General features: G+C 39.9%; 1 protein-coding gene across 2 annotated transcripts in view; it reads right to left on the bottom strand.

The window, feature by feature from the left end:
• Nucleotides 1–220: 220 nt before the first annotated feature.
• The window catches only part of BTC (betacellulin), a 46,569-nt gene continuing 26,221 nt past the window's right edge, over nt 221–20,568 (bottom strand). Inside the window, exons 2-6 of one of the 2 annotated variants that reach the window (XM_066385643.1) lie at nt 20,129–20,227; nt 9,481–9,598; nt 4,616–4,762; nt 3,053–3,180; nt 221–1,256 (exon numbers count right to left, since the gene is read on the bottom strand). In XM_066385643.1, coding sequence (XP_066241740.1) covers nt 3,096–3,180; nt 4,616–4,762; nt 9,481–9,598; nt 20,129–20,227 — 449 coding nt within the window. In that variant the 3' untranslated portion in view covers nt 221–1,256; nt 3,053–3,095. The remainder of the gene's footprint in view (nt 1,257–3,052; nt 3,181–4,615; nt 4,763–9,480; nt 9,599–20,128; nt 20,228–20,568) is intronic. The other variant, XM_066385642.1, reaches the window with a different exon arrangement.

Genomic DNA, 20,568 nt, shown 5'->3' with positions numbered 1-20,568 from the left:
GAAAAGAAGCTGCTTGGCTGAGAGCTGCAATATCCAAGTGCAGCACTTTGGAGACATCTCCATCTGCTTTTGTAAAAGGTCTACCCAGTCACTGTGAAAAGTTCCATATCTTACGGATACTGGCTAAGTGTAGATTTTGCTTTGTCAGTTTTTAAAGAGTCCTTATTATACATATATAGTAAGGAGTTAAAGGAGCATTTGGCAAGATGGTCTCAAAAAATACACATACAGACATGATTTTATTGCAACAATATTCTCTTGAGAGCAACCACAGGTACTGCTTAGCAGAAGAACAAAACTGAGGATATGGTCACAATCAGTTTCTGCCTGGGCTCTGCTATGCTGTCGCCGACCATTATGCTGGGATCAACAGCACCTTCCAGTGTTACTGCTGATACTTGAATGAGCATGAACACTTACTGGGGCTTAAAGACTGGCAGGCTGCAGGGCAAATCTGTTTGCTTTACTAATATAAAAATGTATGTGTGTCTCTGAACATTTATAAAAAAGCAAAGAAACATAATAAAAGTCAATGTACAGAGAACATGGTAGTAACAGTAATATACATTCATGACTCTGCAATCTGAGTTTTTTGCAGGAAAATGGGCCCAGTATCTAGAGGCATGGCAAAACTCAGTTCAGCAGAAAGACATTGGGTTATAAAAATGAGTTACATTGTACCAACTCTGTTGAACAAAAATAATTGTTCAGAGCATATATGTTGAATTGGGTAAATCTTGGTTCCAGTTTAAGCTCCGACAATTCTTAACTCTGAAAGTCTAGGATTGATTATTTAACTTCTTTGAGTCTGTTTCTATATATGGGAAGTGAGGATCATAACTGATATTACAGAAGTTCTTGAAAAGATTAAAGGAAATAATATATCCAACACATGGTAACTGTTGGATAAATGGTAGATGGTATCATTAATGCAATTTCTAAGATCTAAACTCCTTCCTACTGTTCTTTTTTGTTTAATAATCCTGGTGATGAAACTTCAGTGGAAGTTTATTAATATTTCCCTTCTTAACTGGGTGCTTTCCCCCCCATTTACTAAACAATAATAAAATTTATCATCATTATTGTTATATTATTATAAAAACAATAGTAAACAACACAAACTGTTACAAACAAAAGTAAATACATTATTTAAAATTCATTTTGTAAGCTGTTTTCCTGAGACACATTCTGTTCATTTTCAATTAGGCAAGGCATTTTGTAGCTTGCCACCACCAGCCTGGAGTTACCTTCATAGACTGTAAGAAAAAGGAAAACAAAAGACCAAGTTATTATTTAAAAGAAATGTACTATGTATATATTTAAAAAAAAAAATCTAGAGCCAATATTTTTAGTTTCAATTTATTAGTGTTAATCTGGTGATAAGTGAAGAAAACATTATAATTTTTTCTTTGTTTTTGTTTGTTTGTTTGTTTTTAGTGAGAAGAGGGGAGGCAGAGACAGACTCCCACATGCACCCCTACTGGGATTCACCCATCAAGCCCACTAGAGAGTGATGCTCTTCCCATTTGGGGCCATTGTTGCTGAAGCCATTTTTTAGTGCCTGACGCAGAAGTCATGGAGCCATCCTCAGTACCTGGGGCCAACTTGCTCGAGCTAATGGAGCCATAGCTGTAGGAGGGGAAGAGACAGAGAGAAAGAGAGAGAGAGAGAGAGAGAGAGAGAGAGAGAGAGAGAGAGAGAAAGGGAATGGGTGGAGAAACAGATGGCCGCTTTTCCTTTGTGTCCTGACTGAGAATTGAACCCGGGACATCCACATGCTGGGCCAATGCTCTACCACTGAGACAACTGGCCATGGCCCTATAAGTTCTTGAGAAGCATTTATTATACCTCATTGATCTTCTGGGAGTTTCTGGGAAAGGAAGTTCTTTGCAATGCTGGGAGAGTTATGGAAAGTCACTGTGTCTCTCTTGCTGAATGTGAGAATGAGGAACCATATGACCTTGATTGCTACTAACTTTAGAGTCGGACAGTGAGTAGAAAGACAGAAATGTTTCCCTGTGCAGGAGCCTCTGATTCAACCAAGGGTACAGACTGCCTTCCTTCTGGCTTGCCAGTTCATGTGCACCATACATTCCCTTCCTTTCAAACCTGTTTGATTGTGTTTGATGCTATCACAGCCAAACTGACTCTGCTGACTACTGGCTATGTTCAGTTTGCCCCTTTCTGCCCTGCTGTGCTCTCCAAGGGGCTGCCTCTATAGATTGCATCACAAGGGCTCCCTTGCCTTCCTGGTTCTTCTTGGGTTTGGTTAATAGAAGGTACCTGCTGAAGATCTGAAGGCAGAAGGACAGAAGGTTTGGGGTATTTTTCTCCATTTCTTGCCTCCCTCCTTGTTTAGGTTCTAGCAGTAGTTATTTCCTTCCACAGAAACAGCTCCTGCATGATGGGTCTGCCAGCAGCGCACAAGAGAACACAGCCCCAGCCCTCCTGGATATGAGTGGGACACACTCTCTTGCCATGGTTAGACTCCAAGAGCCTCCACATTCAACCTCACTCCACCCCTGCCCCAGTCCCTTCATCAAAATCTCTGTATTGGATTATCTCAGAAGATTTGTGATTCCTGCTGTGATACTAACTGATACAGCATTCAAAGAGCATAGAACAGTGTTGGCCTTTGGTAAATGCTTGATAAATGAAGCCATTAATAAAACATTACTATTGTTATTTTCTTTCGATGTGAGACGTCTAAATTCAAATACCTGTTCCTTGTGCCCAAAACTTAGGAGAGAAAAAAAATAAAATAACTACATAACCATGCATATTTAGAAAACCAGTTGATCTGGCTATACTAGGAAAAGGATCTAAAAGTCCTCTATTTCACATGAGTGTATCTCTGTGATAACATGCCAAAGAAAGATATAAAACATTTTTTTATTTGACTTTGGAGTCTATGAAAAAAAGTCTATTTATTTTTAGATATTTTTAAACATAATCAAACTCCAATTAATGATTTACTAGATGCAATTAAACCCCATTTCCCAGGTAAATGTCACCTGCATGGTTTCCCATCAACCAAACTTATCACACTCACCATTAAGCAATACTAGTCTCTTGAATATCTTCGTTTACAGGAGTTATGTCTTTACCAAGATTTGCCATATCTTCTTTCTTTTTCCTTCGAAGAGGACTTTGAAAATGGTGTTAGAAATTAGCATGGGCCTGTTAGTTTATGTGAAGACAAAATTAATCATCAAAAGAGCAGCCTATGATTTTATTTCTAGACTGTTAAGAGTGCATAGGTTCTTTCTTTCTTAAATATTTGAGGCTTTCTCTTAAACTCTCTCTTTCTCTTGATTCCTTTGATAGCCACAATAAGCAACAGTGGGATAAGGCAGAGCTATGTCTAAATAGAAAGAATATGGTACCTGAGTGTTGATGGAAGTTGGTCAGAACTAGTCATCTTACAAACTAGACTGATAGAATGTTACTTAGTGTGTAAACGAGATTTAGTACACAGTGGACACAGACATAAGAAAACCGAGAGCACTTCTGGACACGTTAATCAAGCTGCCAGATATAATAAGAAAGCTGGATTTTAGCCCTGTTTTCTTAAAGTATAATTCAAAATTACTGTAATAAAATAGGCCATTTCCCAGCTCTGTCCAACTGTTGTTTTGCCCCAAACCTGGCTTTATAAAAATTCCTTTATGCATAAATTAGGTATAAATTTCAATTTTATAGCTAACAGTAATCCTACAGATTATTTAGTTTAATCTTTTCATTTTACATAAAATAAAATTAAAGAGAATGAAAATGTTAAGAGACTTGTTCAAGGTCTCAAAGATAGACAGTGGCCGAGTGGGAACAAAAATCAAAGGCTCCCAGGAACACCGCTTGTGTTTTTCATCCCTGAGGGCTGTGAAGGAAAGAGTCACGGGAGACCCTCATGGTCTGTCCCACAGACCAGAAGTAGCAGCAGCAGTTTGGGAGGCTGCACTAGCTCCTCAAGACAGGAAGACAGCCCGGAAGACTCTTGAGCGTACTCCTGGGACTTCTAGTCTGATGTGCTCTTGGATGGGTTTCCAAAGTTGCTACCTTAAGTTTTGTACCAAGCCACTCTCTCTTGCAGACAAAAAGCAAGGTGTTTTCTTGAGTCTCAAAATTGTGGTATATAATGAATAGTAGAAGAGAACAACAAAAGTGTACTATCTTTTGTAAATTAAATTCATTATTTTGATGTGGCCAAAAAAAAAGAAAAATGTTTTGTTTGTTCATTTTTACCTTTCAAAATTAGTTTGGCATGGGACAGCCTGAGAAAAGTTTTATTTAGCCCTCTAACAGGCTCACATAAAATATGACCAACTTTAGGACTAAATGATGGTTTTCTTTAAATTGGGAGATTTATACAAATTTGATTTTTCAATTCTAATCATTCTACTCAGTAATATGATCAATGTTATGTGTCGTGTGTTTATATATATAAATAAATAACTTCAATATAAATGGCTGCAAACCTGGAAAAGTGATTTATTCAAATCAAAGCATAAAAGAAAAGAGAGAAGTTAAGAAGGTGGGAAGGAAGGAAAGGAGAAAGGAGTTAGTCAGTAAGATACAGTTTCTCAGATTAACTGAAAATTAAATGAAAAATACTTACTGACAGCATGCGCAGACACCAATCACCAAAATGATCAATGTCACCATAACTGCGGTCAGACAAATCACCAACACCTGCCCCGTGTCCCCTCTTAGGTAGAAGAAGTCAACTCTCTCACATCTTGCCCCAGCGTAGCCGTCTTCACAGCTAGAAAAATAAAACATACAAGGTAAAAAACACAGGACTTTTAGGAATCTCTACTATTTCTTTTATGAAGAAACTAACACTGATTTTATTACCTCTTTTTGTTTTCTTTTGTTTGGTTTGAATTTTTTTTTTTTAGTTTTGTAAGAAAAGATTAATTGCCAGGTTGTTCTATAGTTTGTGTCTGACATGAGCCAATGCAGTTAATTTCCTTGAGGCATATAGTTTAGAAGTAAGGAGATCCCTTAACAATAATTTTGCATAGGACACAATGCTACAAAATTAAACAAATAAACATACGAAAACAAGCTCAGTCACAACCATGAATTGAAAGAGGAAGCTTAATGCTGGCACAGGAGAAAGACACCTAGTGCCATCTATTGTAAAAGGAGCCCAAGACCTATGAAAGAAACTGCTTCTTGCAAGAGAGCTAGGTTTCTTCACTGTGAGGATAAAATAATGGAAAGAAAGCTTCGAAATATCTTGAAATATAAAAAATCTCTTGTCATAGGCCAGGAATACAGGGCAAAAAATTGTTTTTAATTGCATCTGTGGGATAAAGTATTTTTAAAGAGTCTGTTTTTTAAGGTCATAATTAAAATCTTACAAATATAGTCTCTTCTAATTAGCTTAAAAGTTTCTCTAACAAATTTATTAAATGTGATATTTTTAAACAATAACTTTGTCCATAAAACATACAGCATTTACTTGAGCTCTTTTAGAATGTTTTCCTAATTATAAGGTCTGGGTTCCATGGCTTAACCACAGTTCAGTCGAATTTCTCAGTGATCAGCTCTTCTCGCAAGTTATAACCCAATGAGCCACTGTGAGAAGGTGAAACCTAAATCAGTAATAATGGCCGTCATGTTATTTCATTTCTCATCAAGCCAATAAAAACCAACATGTTGATGGTCATTTCAGTGGGAGAGAATGAGGCAAAGGGGACAAGTTCCTGTTAGATGTATGTTAAATGCTGAATAAGTGAGTTTTTATTTAATAATTAAAAATCACATAGAGTTTAAAATAAATGTTAAAGATGTCCATGACCATTGAGGACTCTGCAACATCAGATTTGAAATCACTGTTCTGAAATAATCAACAGACACCTATCTAAGAGGTTTATAAGTGTTAATTCAATTGATTTTTAAAACAACCACTGAGGCAGGCCCAGCGATTAACCCATTTTACAGATGGAGAAACTGAGCTAGAGAGAAATTGAGTGAACAGGGCTGGGATACAAAGGCAGGAAGTTGCCTCCCATGTTCAAACCCCAACCCATGTGTAACTCCACTTAAATGAAGTGTGCTGTATAAATCAATAAAAAGTATGTGTCTGGAAACAAGTCATCGCCATTCCAAGAAAATACTCCAGAGCCCAATAGAGGACTGGAGTTATCTGAAACACATTCTGGTATTTATGCAAAGACAGGAATCCACAAACACCTGGGATCCCAAGCAAAGGACATGTTTCTGGTTCCCAGAGTAGCGTGGCCGTCACAGACAGGGAGGACAGTGCTGCCTGAATCCTTGCTGCACCAGGTCACCTAAAAGGTCAGGCCTAAGTTCAGTGTCTCCCACTCATTTCATGGTGCAATTTAAGGACCATTTACTCTCTGCCTGGTACCATAATTAGTATTTTTACTTAATGTTTTATTTTGTTTAATTTTCAATACTTCGGAAGAAGAGATTATTATCCTGTTTTACAGATGACAAAACTGAAGCTCAGGAAAGGTGACTGACCCTCTGAGGAAAAAACAACCTGCTTATTCTTGGTGGAAACAAAATCTTAACTTAGGGCTATCTGACTCCCAGACCAGTCCTGTGCCTGCACTTGTCCACCTCCCACTGACTCAGTCTCATTCCACCACGAAGAGGGCGGCTCTAGCTCAGAGTAAGGCCTTGGCTTGGACACTGAGCACTGCATTAGATGGACCGGGATAGGGGGACTCTGCCATTTACTCACCAGTCGTTTCATGAGCTCCTAGTGAATTCTAGACATGGGGGCTGGTACAGGAACACAAAACGAATAGGCCACGAACCCTGACTTCTAGATGCTAACAGTCACAGAAGTGACACTTAGAGAAACCCGCATTTATGTTCCAGGAGAAAAGAGTTTTCATAGAGCGGGACTAGATGGCAAATAATGGATGTCTGGCCCACACCCGAATGTGTGTCTGAGAAAAAGGATATTCATGCAGGTGTCCAGGAAGAGCTGGTGTTTGAGTTGCATGTAAATCACCAGGGAGAATAAAGTTTGTTGACCATGAGAAGAGCTTGTGTGGTAAACCAGGCAAAGGAGTGTAGAACTGTAGAGGAACATTGACTCCATAGTGGAGATGTGGTTAGAAAGTTAAACTAGGATCAGAGGACGCGGAGGCCAAGGAAAGGAGTTTCCACTCAGACAGAAGTGGGCAGGTGTGTACTGATGTTGGGGAGGTAGATTACACACTGCGGTTTTCTTTTTAGAAGGAAGCAATATTAAAGAACAATAAATATACAGATACAGGGATCAGTTAGAAATACGAACTCGGGTTAAGGGGATTTATATTCTTGAAACTCAATATATTCTCTTAAACCAGTGAGCAATGAAATAAAATTTAAAAAAAATTAGCTCTATTTTTCCCAACACAGAGGCACATTTTCCTTATTTTCTTACATTAACAATGATTATTCCCCTCTAACTATAATTCTTGCATATTAATTTTTTAATTAAATTGAAATAGAATTAAATGTTAAGAAGTTCATGAATCAAACATTTCACAAAATTAGGGATTGGAAACACTGTTCAGAGGTTGTTATTTAACAAACTGCATGCTGTTAAATAGCATATGCAAAGCATATAAGCATTCTATGAAATTTAGGTTAAAATTATACTTAAATGAATCACGTTGTTCCTCTTATAAGGTCTCGGAGCACTTTAGAGGGAAATCTCTTTACAGAAAACTGAATATTTAATTTATGCAAACAATGTTACTTGTGCCTGAGTAAAATTAATCTTGGACTCTTGATCTACTAATAGTTGAAAAGCAAATTTTTCTGCCAATTCCTTATCATACTAACCAAGCCTTGAAAATCTCTACTTATAAGTAAGACTGGTTTCCTTGAACTTATTTGACACTTGCAATAGTAACTTTTAATTTGGCCAAAATTCTTTTACATTAAAGAATTACAAACCATATAACAAATGCCAAAAAAATTTGTTTCCATTCAAAATATATGGGAGATAAATTGAGCTTTTAAAAGTACTCTCGTGTGAGGCTAATGTAACCACTCTACCATGGAAACAAGATGGGTTAAGAGTAAAGATTTAAGCTCTGGTCGATTGGCTCAGTACTAGAGCGTCAGCCCAGTGAGTGGAAGTCCCGGGTTCGATTCTTTGCCAGGGTACACAGGAGAAGTGCCCATCTGCTTCTGTACCTCTCCCCCTCTCCTTTCTCTCTATCTCTCTCTCTTCCCCTCCTGCAGCTGAGGCTCCATTGGAACAATGTTGGCCTGGGCACTGAGTATAGCTCTATAGCCTCTGCCTTAGGTGCTAGAATGGCTCCGGTTGTAACTGAGCAACATCCCAAGACAGGCAGAGCATCACCCCCTGGTGGGCATGCCGTGTGGATCCTAGTCAGGTTCATGTGAGAGTCTGTCTCTCTGCCTCCCCACTTCTCACTTCAGAAAAATACAAAAAAAGAAAAGAGTAAAGGTTTACATGATGTGGGAAGAGAGTGCCATAGAAAGGTTATATGCATATCACGATGTACTAGCAATTGAAGAGAACCACGCAGGAGGGTGTCACCAAAATGAAGGCAGATTCAACAGAGGTCTAAACTTGGATTGCTGGATTCAAAGTCCCTAGTGCCAAGCATTACAACATGGAGCCACAAAAGCAACCAAGTGCCCATCAGTAGACAAGTGGATAAAAAAGTGTGGTACATATCTACAATGGAATATTACTTGAGCATAAAAAGAATGAAATTTTACCATTTCCAACAGCATGGATGAATCTAGAAATGATTATTCTAAGTGAAATAAGTCAGTCAGAGAAAGACAAGTACCATATGATTTCACTTGTTTGTGAAACTAAAGAACAATATAAGCGACCAAACAAAACAGAAATAGACTCATAGAATCAGAAAACAAACTGATGGTTGCCAGAGGGGAAGGGGTTGGGAGACGGAGGGTGGGGGGGGGTGGGAGATGAAGGGATTGAGAAGTACAGACTTGTAGTTGCAGAACAGTCATGGGGATGTCAAGTACAGCACTGGGAATATAGTCATAACATTGTGATAACTATGTATGGTGCAGGTGGGTACTTGGTATTGAGAGAACACTTCGTAAAGTATATGATTATCTAAGTACTATGCTCTACACCTGAAACGAATACAAAGTATGTACAATATTAAATGTAATCTGTAATTTAAAAAATAATATTAAAACTCTATATAGAAAGAAAACAAAATAAAAGCATTCCTAACACTGGGCAGAAGCAGTCTTGCTTGTCTAAGGCAGTGGAGGTCACAGCCCTGCCTGCTAGCAAATCTGGACACTCCAATGTGAGTCAGTTTCCCCATAAGTAACTGTGCAGGGGGCCCCTAAACAAGTGGCTGGGTGGGGCCAGGGGAGCTATGTCCTGACTATGGTTTGATTAGCTCAGACTTTCCAGTCCTGTTGAGCCCCAGGCGAGCACCCTTCTGCACCCCTTTGCTTGCAGGCTCAGGACACTCCACTTACAGGCAGGAGGGCGTCTGCAGGGACCCCACAAAACGACATTTCCCGTTGATGCAGTAATGCTCGTATTTCTCGGGGCATGGAGAGAAGTAGTCATTCCACTTTGACTGTGTCGTGGTAGCTAAAAAAAAAAATAATAAGAAAAAGTTCAATAGGTCAACTCACTTTAAAAACCCATTTGTAAGTAGTATTATGTTCTTATCTTACTGCCAGGTTTTCTGTAGAATATACTATAATCTCCCATTTTTTCCTCTTTCCTCACCAGAATAAAAGTCACACTTTTGTGGCTCCACAATAGCTCTGGAGATTAGGTAACAGGGATTGTGATGGGAACATTTCGTATTTTAATTAGATTGTTGTCCAACCTAACTCTCAAAAATGTTGGTGTTTTTTAAATAGCTGAGCATAGCTGTGATGAGAAGGTTATTCTTTTCATATAGATTATTAGAGTCATGAGGCTGATGCATTGAAGAGAAAAGTATGTTTTTCCTTTCCTTTTGTTCTCTTTTAAAAATTGTTTTAACTTAAACACTTCCATAGCACTTCCTGGATACCAGATGTTGGTCTGTTTACTTTGTTTATATTAACTCACTTAATTCTCATAATAGCCTTGTGAGGTAAGCTCTATCTTGAGCTCCTACTTATTAAAGAACAAATCTCCTATTTATGAATGAGAGGCTAAGGCCCCTTCCAGCATCCACAGTTGATATAAGACAAACATGAAATGCACTCAGCACATTGTCAAGCCAGCTATTCGAAGATGCCTGTCCTCAGCTCTCCACTAGAAGCACCCAGAAGTCCTGCTTCTCTGAATGAAAGATTCTCTCTCTCACTTGACTTCTAGAGGTTTTCTCTAGTTCTGAAGTTGGAGAAAAGTCCTGGAAGCTTCCTATTGACCATTTTGTCTTACCTCTTAGGGTAGTGACTGCCTAATTTTTCAACTGGGGACAGTCAAATGTGACAATTTTCTCAATATAAAATGTTTCAATCAGTAACAATTGTCAAGAGGAAAAGCACAGAAATACTAACGAGCTGTTCCCTGTGCTGATTCACAACAGACATGTGCCCACACCTAGAGAAAACAACTAACTAGCAGCACAAGCCCAGGGCCGGACTTTCCATGACCAGCGGCTTGTAGGACTCAGACACCCATGGAGCCAGAAAGACCACAGTGCTCACTTCAGGAGGGCATTTTACACTAGGTGTGGTGTGGCACCTGGCACCCCAATGACATCAAGCAATCCTTTTGTTAATAGCAATGACTACTAAACTTCTTCCTTCATATTATGTAATGAGAACATATAATTGCTTAGGGCCACCAGCGAGAGGAATGTCAGGCGCCCTGGATGATCTATACTCGGCCAGGGCCTGATGCCGGCTCACAGTGTGAGGGGCGGCAGGCGGAGTGCGGCTGAGGAACTGGCTGACCGGGTTTTGGTTGGTGACTTAATTATAGCCGTGCTCACTGCTGGTCCGTGCCAGGTATTTCTGCCACACATGCCAATCATGGGAATCTTATTAAAATCTGCCACAAATGACTGCAAAGAGCCTCAAAGGCAAAGATCTGTGTATTTTGGCAAATAATCAGTCAACTTTCACTCATCAAATACTTTCTATCTCCAGAAACCTGTAGAAGGCATTAAAATCTTCAAAGAACAACGGATATCCTCTCTCTCTCTAAATCAGCAGAATAGAATAAACTCAAGAAAATAATGAGCAACCAAACAGCAAAAACAACCATAGTAACTGTGTAAACAGTTTGTCCACTGGAAACAGCAGATAGAACCCAGGACTGGGAGGAGGAAATAGTGTTTCATTTTCAGCTCTTCCTTTCATTTGCCACATGGGTCTGGCAAAGTGACGTAAGCTGCCTGAGCCTCAGTTTCCTCATCTGCAAACTGTAGATGCGAACATCGCCTTGTTCAGAGCTCCAAAATACAATGCACGCGGAAATCATAGCACGGTGCCCGGACAGTGAAGTCCTCCGTAAATGAGTTGATCCTAGAATCATGGAAATCTGGGCAATTCTAAGAGAAACCTTGTGTGAATACAAAGATGCTTGATTAATTAAGAAAAAATATCTGGAAATGTAGTTTTTTTTCTCTTTAATTAGGAGGAAGTGAGAAAGCAATTGAGATTTGGAGAATGTCAGGAACACAATCTCAGGGGCAGGAATATGCAAACCTAATTCAGGGGCAGATTTAATAGGAACAATGGAAGTGACTTGAAGGGGAGGAGCCAAGGATGGCTGTGAATGGAGTCAGAGACCTCCAGTTGTCAGGAGGCTGAAGTGTTGACCCTTGAAACCCAAGGCACAAGACAGTTGAATAAGTTCCTTATGGATTCAATTCAATGGTACATGTGAAAACTGAACTGGGAAGCATTTTATACATGTGTTAGATAAGAGAGTGCCCACTGGATCAGAGGAGGAAGATGCAGGACAAGGAGAAAACTGGGACACACCTGAGCCCTGCAGGTACAGGCGATGTGGGCCTGGGGCACGGGCGTGTGGGGCAGGGGCCTGCGGAGCAAGGAGAAGATAAGAAGCAATAGGAGCCTGACCTGTGGTGGCGCAGTGGATAAAAGCGTCAACCTTGGCCCTGGCCGGTTGGCTCAGCGGTAGAGCGTCGGCCTGGCATGTGGGGACCCGGGTTCGATTCCCGGCCAGGACACATAGGAGAAGCGCCCATCTGCTTCTTCACCCCCCCCCTTCCTCTCTGTCTCTCTCTTCCCCTCCCGCAGCCAAGGCTCCATTGGAGCAAAGATGGCCCGGGCGCTGGGGATGGCTCCTTGGCCTCTGCCCCAGGCGCTAGAGTGGCTCTGGTCACGACAGAGCGACGCCCCGGAGGAGCAGAGCATCGCCCCCTGGTGGGCAGAGCGTCGCCTGTGGTGGGCGTGCCGGGTGGATCCCGGTCGGGCGCATGGGGGAGTCTGTCTGTCTCTCCCTGTTTCCAGCTTCAGGAAAAAAAAAAAAAAAAGCGTCAACTTGGAACGCTGAGGTCACCGGTTCAAAACCCTGGGCTTGCCTGGTCAAGGCACATATGGGAGTTGATGCTTCCAGCTCCTCCCTCCCCCTTCTCTCTCTCTCTCTCTCTCTCTCTCTCTCTCTCTCTCCTCTCTAAAAATTAATAAAGAAAAAAATATATATTAAAAAAAAAGAAGCAATAGGACTTAGTGACAGATTCGCTGTATTTCAGAGAGGTCTCTTTTACATTGCAAAACATACCAGACTTTACATAGAATCTGTATGGTTCTGTGTTCTGATCTTGACTGTCACCTTTAGTTGTTGTTCCCATTTAAACAAAGCCAGCAGTCTCAGAAACAGCCTACTGACCATGATCCCCAAAACCGCCTTTATTAACAGCTGCTGCTGGACACAGTGATTTGCTCAGCTCGGTTCATCCGACAACACGCACCTGTGCCGGGGCAATGTTGCCAGGCCCTGTTCTGACAGCTCGCAGAGCTCTCCTCTTTGCCAAGTTAGCATGCTTTTAAAAATTGACAGCTTTATTTGGATTTAAAAGCCTTTCCATGCCATCAAATAGAAAATATCCAGTGATTTCTTAATAGAACTTTAAAACCTGGAAGAAAGGTACATTACACATACTGCCTCCGCCCCTTCCAAAAAAAGCCAGGAAGATCTAGTTTTTCTCTCCCATGGAAATTCTAAGCTTATAAGCATTGCCCCTTTGGAATTGCATCTACAATTTTATTTACTTTCATTTAAAGGTCATGAAATTCACATTATTTGAAAGTTGAACAACTGTGAAATTTAACATTTTCTGCCTCTCATGAGATCTGATGATTTAGGGTGGGGAATGACATTTTATACCATTCCATTCAGGGATGTGTCCCAACAAGAAGGAAAAGTTAATCCTATGACAAAAGTAAGATTAGTCCCATGTATTGAGTTTCTCTGTTGAGAATCGAGTGGCATGGTCTGGAAAATGTAACAGTCCTGAAAATTCTGCTGATTCTGGGGTGTGGAATTAACTGATCTTTTATCCCCCACCTTCCTCTTTCCCAACACACATGGCCCAAACCAAGACATTCCTCTGGGAGTGAGTCTGCCACAAAATTGCACTGGAAGACTCCCTCCTCTGGTGGGCCAGGTCACGCAGTCTCACCAGTGCACGGGCACCACAGGTAATCTATCTCAGTCTCTTCCTGAGACACCATGTTCCAAAGATTCTAAGTAAGAAAACACAAGGCTTGCTGCAGGTCAGTGTATGTTAAAATGTGATGCTAAGAGTTAGCAAAAGGGATCAGAAGTAAAACTTTCTTTGATCATTTGGGCAGATGAGCAAGAAGTGGATCTTCCTTGGGTGATAGTGATAGTGATAGATGAGACATGATGGTTTCTCTTGAGCCAAACTCAACAGGAGGACACAGCAAACACTCAAATCACTTTGTTTAAATATGGATTTTCCCTCAAGTTGATGAATGGTTTGATTAACAGCATTCTTCCCTGGTCCTTCTGTACATGATTCTTATTCTCAAGTCAAAACAGGCTTTGTGATGTCTTTGTGATGAAAACTCTTCAGATTTGAAACACTAGGTCTATTATTCATAAAACCTTCACTTACTTATTTGAATCCTGCTCATTACAAATGTATTTAGTAAGTTTGTAAGTGATTCATATCACCAGTTTTTCAGAAAACAGCTGCTCATTACAAATGTATTTAGTAAGTTTATAAGTGATTCATATCAGCAGTTCTTCAGCAAACAGCACTAAGGATAATGCATAATTATTGCAATGTTTTTTTAAACTTTATTACCATGTTTATAATCTCATAGTATATCTGACCCCAAGTTAGATACATAGTTAAATCTCCATGTAAGAGATTTAAAAGGAAGTGCTCAATGTTGAGATATATGTCCCACAAGTGTTAACAAAGAGAGTCGAAGGCACACAAACACCTATAAATGCATCTTCCCACACAGACACCTAACTGAAAAGGGAAACCCCTAGAGCACAGGATAGTTTAAGTGGCCCCCGCAGGGTTTGGAGAAGTTTCTCCTTAGCACTGAAGTAGAGCCCTTGCTTCCAGCCATCTTCCCAGTAGCGATTTCCTCATTTTAAAACCTTGTTACGCCAAAAGGTAAGAAAGAAAGTTTTATATTTTTAAAGTTATTTTCCCTTCTTGCCTTGCTAATGAACTCCCTGAGACCAGGGAGTCTAGATTCACAATGCCCCTGGAGAAGCGCAGCATTTGACATTTAGTGTAATTGAGGAATCCCATTTGTCTTGATCCAATGCCATTTCCTGTAGAAATGGGAAAGGGCTGGCTGCTCCAGAACAAGAAGACTAGATCTCACAGATGCACTTGTTACCCCTCCTGTGCTACCGGAATATGCTTGTACAGGGGCTCATTAATCCCACTGTATGTCTTTTACCTGAGGGATCTGCCAACCATTTCTGACCTGACAGGAGTGGGCTGTCACTTAGAGCTACCTTTTTTTTTCACTCTATACCTTTCAAGAAAAAGAAAAAAGAAAGAAAGTGAAAGAAGGATCCCGTGTTGAAGTGTGAATGTATTTGCATATATTTGAAATTATTCATAGCTGGGTAGTGGCAAACAAAGAGCAATGAACAGGAGGATTTTTTTCCTTTTTTTTGAGTGCAGAGTATGCAGTTTTTAGGGCTATGATGTATCCTTTGCTCATTTTCCTTTGCTGGTTCTTTCTCAGCTCCCCAAACTCCAAATTTTGCATGGCATTGGGGTTCAATGCTTTTCCACCCCTTCTCTTCTCTCCACTTCCTCCCTCAGTGTTTCTTGGCATGAACATATTTATGGTAACAATTTCCAAATGTATGTTTTCATCCTAGATCTCTTTCCTCAGTGTCATCTGTCCAACTACCATCTCCACTTGGATGTCCAAGGCCATTTCAGTTTAACACTTCCAAAATGGAACATCTGACTTTCTCCCTTAAATCGGGTCTTTCCTCATGTCGTTAGTTATTCCCATTCTTTCTGTAATTCAGGTCAGAAATTTTGCGGTCATCTTGCCTTTTTCTTTTTTACTCTACATCCAATTCTTCAGAAAATTCTATTGGTTGTATTTAAAATATGCAGAATTATCCATCTCCAATACCCTGGTCTAAGCCCATCATCATGTCTGGTCTGGAAGTCACCTCTGTGGTAACAACCGCTAAGTAGTCCCCCTGATTTTTCCCCTAACTCTCTGGTCTGCACACACAGAAACCATATGGATGCTGTTAAAAGTCACTCAGAGTGAAAGTCGAAGGCTTTCTTCTCTTTGCAGAGTCTCTACATTACACCACTCATTACTTCTTTTTCTTCATAACCTCTCTGATGTCATCTTTGACTATTTTGTTCATTACTGCATTCTTGGCACCTAGAACAGAGCCTCCTGCACAAGAGGTGTTCATAAATATTGGTGGAATGCATAAATTCTTCACTCAAAACAGAAAGCGACAAACTAAAAATGAAATGCTTTGTCTCTGGAGTTATTTAAAGATAAAATCATGAAATCATTTAGAAACAGGAACAACTTCTAAAGCTCATCTAATTCACTTCATTGTACAGATTAAAAACTGAGTCTTTGAAAGCTTAAATGACTTGTCCAAGGTCACATGATCAATCAATAGAGACAATATGCTTTCTGTTCACATTAGTTCTTTTTTCAAGAACTTTTAGTCAATATTTGAAATTTGTTTTCAAGCAATTATTTTTCAAAATTCCCTTATTTATATATTCAGCAGTCTGATCTTCCCACATGATGCTAGCTAGCAGTTAGCACGGTGATTAAGATCACATATTCTAGAGCCAGTCTTTCTAAATTCATGCTATGTGGGGGGGGGGGGGGACAAAGTTTTGCCCGTAACCAAAAAAATATAGGCCTTTTAGAATATTGATTTGAAGCTGGTAAGAAAGGAAAAAAATAACTCAGAAAGAACATTTGACCCTCTCCCTGTATTACCTAAAAGACATTTAGATAGAGCACATGCTGCAGGAAGGGAGATACAGATCATAAGAGAACCGCAGTTTAGTGTGAACTGCTAGGATGTGGCAGGCAGGGAGGAACCCACCAAAGCCTGTTGGATCAAGGTCCTGGCTGTGTCCGGTTGTGAAAGACGGCCCAGCAAGCACTTATTTACCAAACATTTGTTGTTCCATCTCCACGTGAGTCGCTTTCTGCCCTCTGAAGTGTCAGACCTCAACATTTCCCCTCCCTTCAGCTCCAGGTTGGCATGTAGGCCTGAGCTGTGCAGTGGGTCATTGAGTCCCAGGTTCTTATTGCACTCACACATGTACCTACTATTAAATTTCGCTATTTTCTCCTGTTAATCTGTCTCATCTAAATTTCATTATTAGCTCAGACAGAAGAATTTAAGAAGGTCAGGGTTGGGGTGGGGATTAATTTTTTGACCTCTATAGAGGCTACTCTGCTTACTGTGTGACATAAACAAACTAAACATCTTTTGCACTGTAAAGAAAGAATCAACAGACTAAAGAGGCAGCCAATGGCTACTATGACAAATAATATGTAGTTTCTTCAAATAATTAAAAATACATCAAACATATTGATCCACCAATCCCACTTTTGGATATAAATGCTAAAGAATTAAAATCAGTATCTCACAGTAATATCTGCCTCCTATGTTGTAGCTCTGTTCAGTCACAGAAGGACAAATATAACCTGATTCCACTAATGTGTGGTTTCTCAGTAACCACCTCCATGGGAGCAGAGTAAAATGGTGGTTTCCAGGGGATGGAGGGAGGGAGAAATGAAGAATTTTTGTTCAATGGTTATAAAATTTTAGTTACACAAGATGAATAATTTATAGAACTTTGCTCTACAACATTATGTGGATAATAAACAGTACTATATTGTACATTTAAAAATTTGTTAAAGGGTAGATATTATGTTAAATGTTTTTACTACAATAAAGAAAATTAAAAAAAAACATTTAGGATATGATGAGGCAGATTGTTTAACACTGTCAATCATCAAATTATGGGATACTTCCCCCAAAGAAAACATGTTAATGCCATCATTTAAACCATTTGAGGCTTTAACTCAATATAACCTCCATTTAGGGACTGATTTTCATGAACTTTATTATGAGTGATACTGAGATGAGGGAGGCATATGATGCACTTTACTTGTAGCAAAGTATTTTACATAATTCAGTTCAGGCTGATAAGGCTAATTGTATTGATATTACCTTGGTGAAGCCATTAAATTTCTTTGACTTTTTAGTTTACATATTTTAAAAAATAAAAAAAGGTGAAAGGATTAAGCAAACAAATATACAAAAGAATCCAAACAACAAAACGAAACAAACAAACCCTCATAGACACAAACAACAGTATGGTGATTACCAGGAAGGAAAGGGGGTGGGGGAAGATAGGAGAGGGGATGGGAGTAATAAGTGGTGGTGGTGGGGAGCTTGGCTCGGGAAGTGAGCCCATTATAAGGTGTATGGATGATGTGTGATGAAATTGTGAACCTGAAAACTATGACTTTGTTGGCCAATGTCACTCCAATAAATTCAATAAAAAAGGAAAAAAAATAAATGATGGTTTTGGAGGAATAAAATAAACCATTTGAAATCTAACTAAAGAAAAACACACAAGCACATAAAGTTGGCCTTGTTCTTCTCCTTGCATGGGTGAAAAGACCCACACAAACATGAGCTAAGACACCCACAGCCTATGGGCACTCTCCCAGGGGTCCCCAAACTTTTTACACAGGGGGCCAGTTCACTGTCCCTCAGACCGTTGGAGGGCTGCCACATACAGTGCTCCTTTCACTGACCACCAATGAAAGAGGTGCCCCTTCTGGAAGTGTGGTGGCGGCCGGATAAATGGCCTCAGGGGGCCGCATGCAGCCCACGGCCGGTAGTTTGGGGACGCCTGCTAGATCACCCACTGGTATGAAGGAAGAAAGAGAAAGATGGGCCGGAATTGATGATTCACATCAGAACAACTTGCTCAGCATTTTCCTGGCTCAGTTACAACTTCTCCAGGGTATTAGGAAAGGAGCCCAAGCCACCATAGCCCCAACTCAAAAAATCTTCTACGGAATACAGGAGGCTACCCTGCATTTGGAATTGGCCTGTGTTTTGTTTTGTTTATTTTATTTATTTGGGGGGGTGGGTAGACAGGAACAGACAGACCAAAAGGGAGAGAGATGAGAAGCAACAACTCATAGTTACAGCTCCTTAGTTGTTCATTTATTGCTTTCTCATATGTGTCTTCACTGGGGGGAGAGGCTTCAGCTGAGCTACTGACCCCTAACTCAAGCCAGTGACTTTGGGCTTCAAGCCAATGACCTTTGGGTTAAAGTCAGTGACTACGGGGTCATGTCTATGATCCCACACTCAAGTCGGTGACCCTGTGTTCAAGCTGGTGAGCCCGTGCTCAAGCCAGCAACCTTGGGGTTTTGAACCTGGGTCTTCAGCATCCCAGGTTAATGCTCTATCTACTGCATGACTGGCTGGTCAGGCCTGTTTTGTTTTAAATCAGAAACAACAAATGTAGAAGACCACACAATCTATAAAGGATAGACATAACTTTAGATCAGGGGTCAGCAAATTATGGCTGATGGGCCAAATGTGTCCCACAGTCTGTTACTCTAAATAAAGTCTTATCAGAAGACATCCAAGGCCAAAGTTTTCATAGTATCAGTGGCTACTTTCACAGTAAAATGGCAGAGTTGAGTAGCTGCAACAAAGACTCATGGCCTAAAATAATATTACCTGGCCTTTTATAGGCTGACCTATGCCTTAGACCAGTGGTCCCCAACCTTTTTGGGGCCATAGACCAATTTAATGTCATAAAATATTTTCATGGACTGGCCTTTAAGGTGGGATAGATAAATGCACAAAATAGAATTATGCGACCGGAGTAAAAACTTTGGAATTTTTAAATATAATTGTCGAACTTACGAGACAAGTGTCAAGAGTGAGTCTTAGACGAATATAACAGAGAAAATCTGGTCATTTTAAAAAAATAAAACATCGTTCAGACTTAAATATAAATAAAACGGAAATAATGTAAGTTATTTATTCTTTCTCTGTGGACCAGTACCAAATGGCCCACGGACCGGTACCGGTCCGCAGCCTGGGGGTTGGGGTCCACTGCCTTAGACTAATAATTTTAAGAATAGTAATTCAAGTATCTCTAAGGTAAAATACATAAAAATGACTGCCTTCTTTTCATCTTTTAAATTGTGGAATAGAAAAAAAATTAATATAAATAGAATATGCCAACTCTCTACAAATCTAGTCTATGATAGCACATGCTAGAGTTTAGAGCACCCATCAATGACACTACAGTACTGTCATGATTAAGAATGAAAGCACTAGAATCAGAAAGACCTGAGTGTGAATCCCGGATTTGCTCCTTGCCTGCTGTGTAATTTTTAGCAGGTTACCTAATCTTTCTTTCTAGGCTTCATTTTGAAATAAAATCAGAAATATTACCCAACTCCTAGGGCCTTTGAGAAGAGTGAATAAATGTAAAGCCCTTAGCACAGTACTTGGCACATTAGTATGTGTTCAAAAAACTACCTAGTTTTATGATTATTACATTATCAAAAAAATTAAATTAGGGAAACACCTTTCCAAGATTGAAGATGAAGCTTATGACACGCACATGCATGGCTTGTTAAGCATTACCTGCACAGTTTTCTCTGGCATCCCCACAGAGAAGGCCGTCATGTTCAGGACTTCTGGTTGAATTCCCATCTGCCACAGCACAGTGGAGGGTCACTAGACCTTCATGTTCAAAACAGAATCAAAACAAACATGAAAATTTGAAAATTTCCTCAATTTTGAAATACTCTATCAAAATTATGACCCATTTATAAAAATAAACCTGTGGCTTCCATTTCCAATCCATTCTCCCACAGTGAAGGGTATGTACACTGGCCAGTATGTCTCATAAAAAAAGCTCAGTGCTGAAGACAGAATTTTCAAGCCCGCATAATTATGCACCTTAAGTGAGGAAACCATAATTTGAGATGGAACCTTATTATACAAACATAAAATAGAGTTCTCAGCCACTGGAGGAATATATTAATGAATTTCCAGAGAGATGGGATGATGAGCCTATATGG

Source organism: Saccopteryx leptura, chromosome 5 (assembly GCF_036850995.1).
Source record: "Saccopteryx leptura isolate mSacLep1 chromosome 5, mSacLep1_pri_phased_curated, whole genome shotgun sequence".
NCBI classification, from domain to species: Eukaryota; Metazoa; Chordata; class Mammalia; order Chiroptera; family Emballonuridae; genus Saccopteryx; species Saccopteryx leptura.
This window is presented reverse-complemented; position numbering and strand designations above follow the sequence as displayed.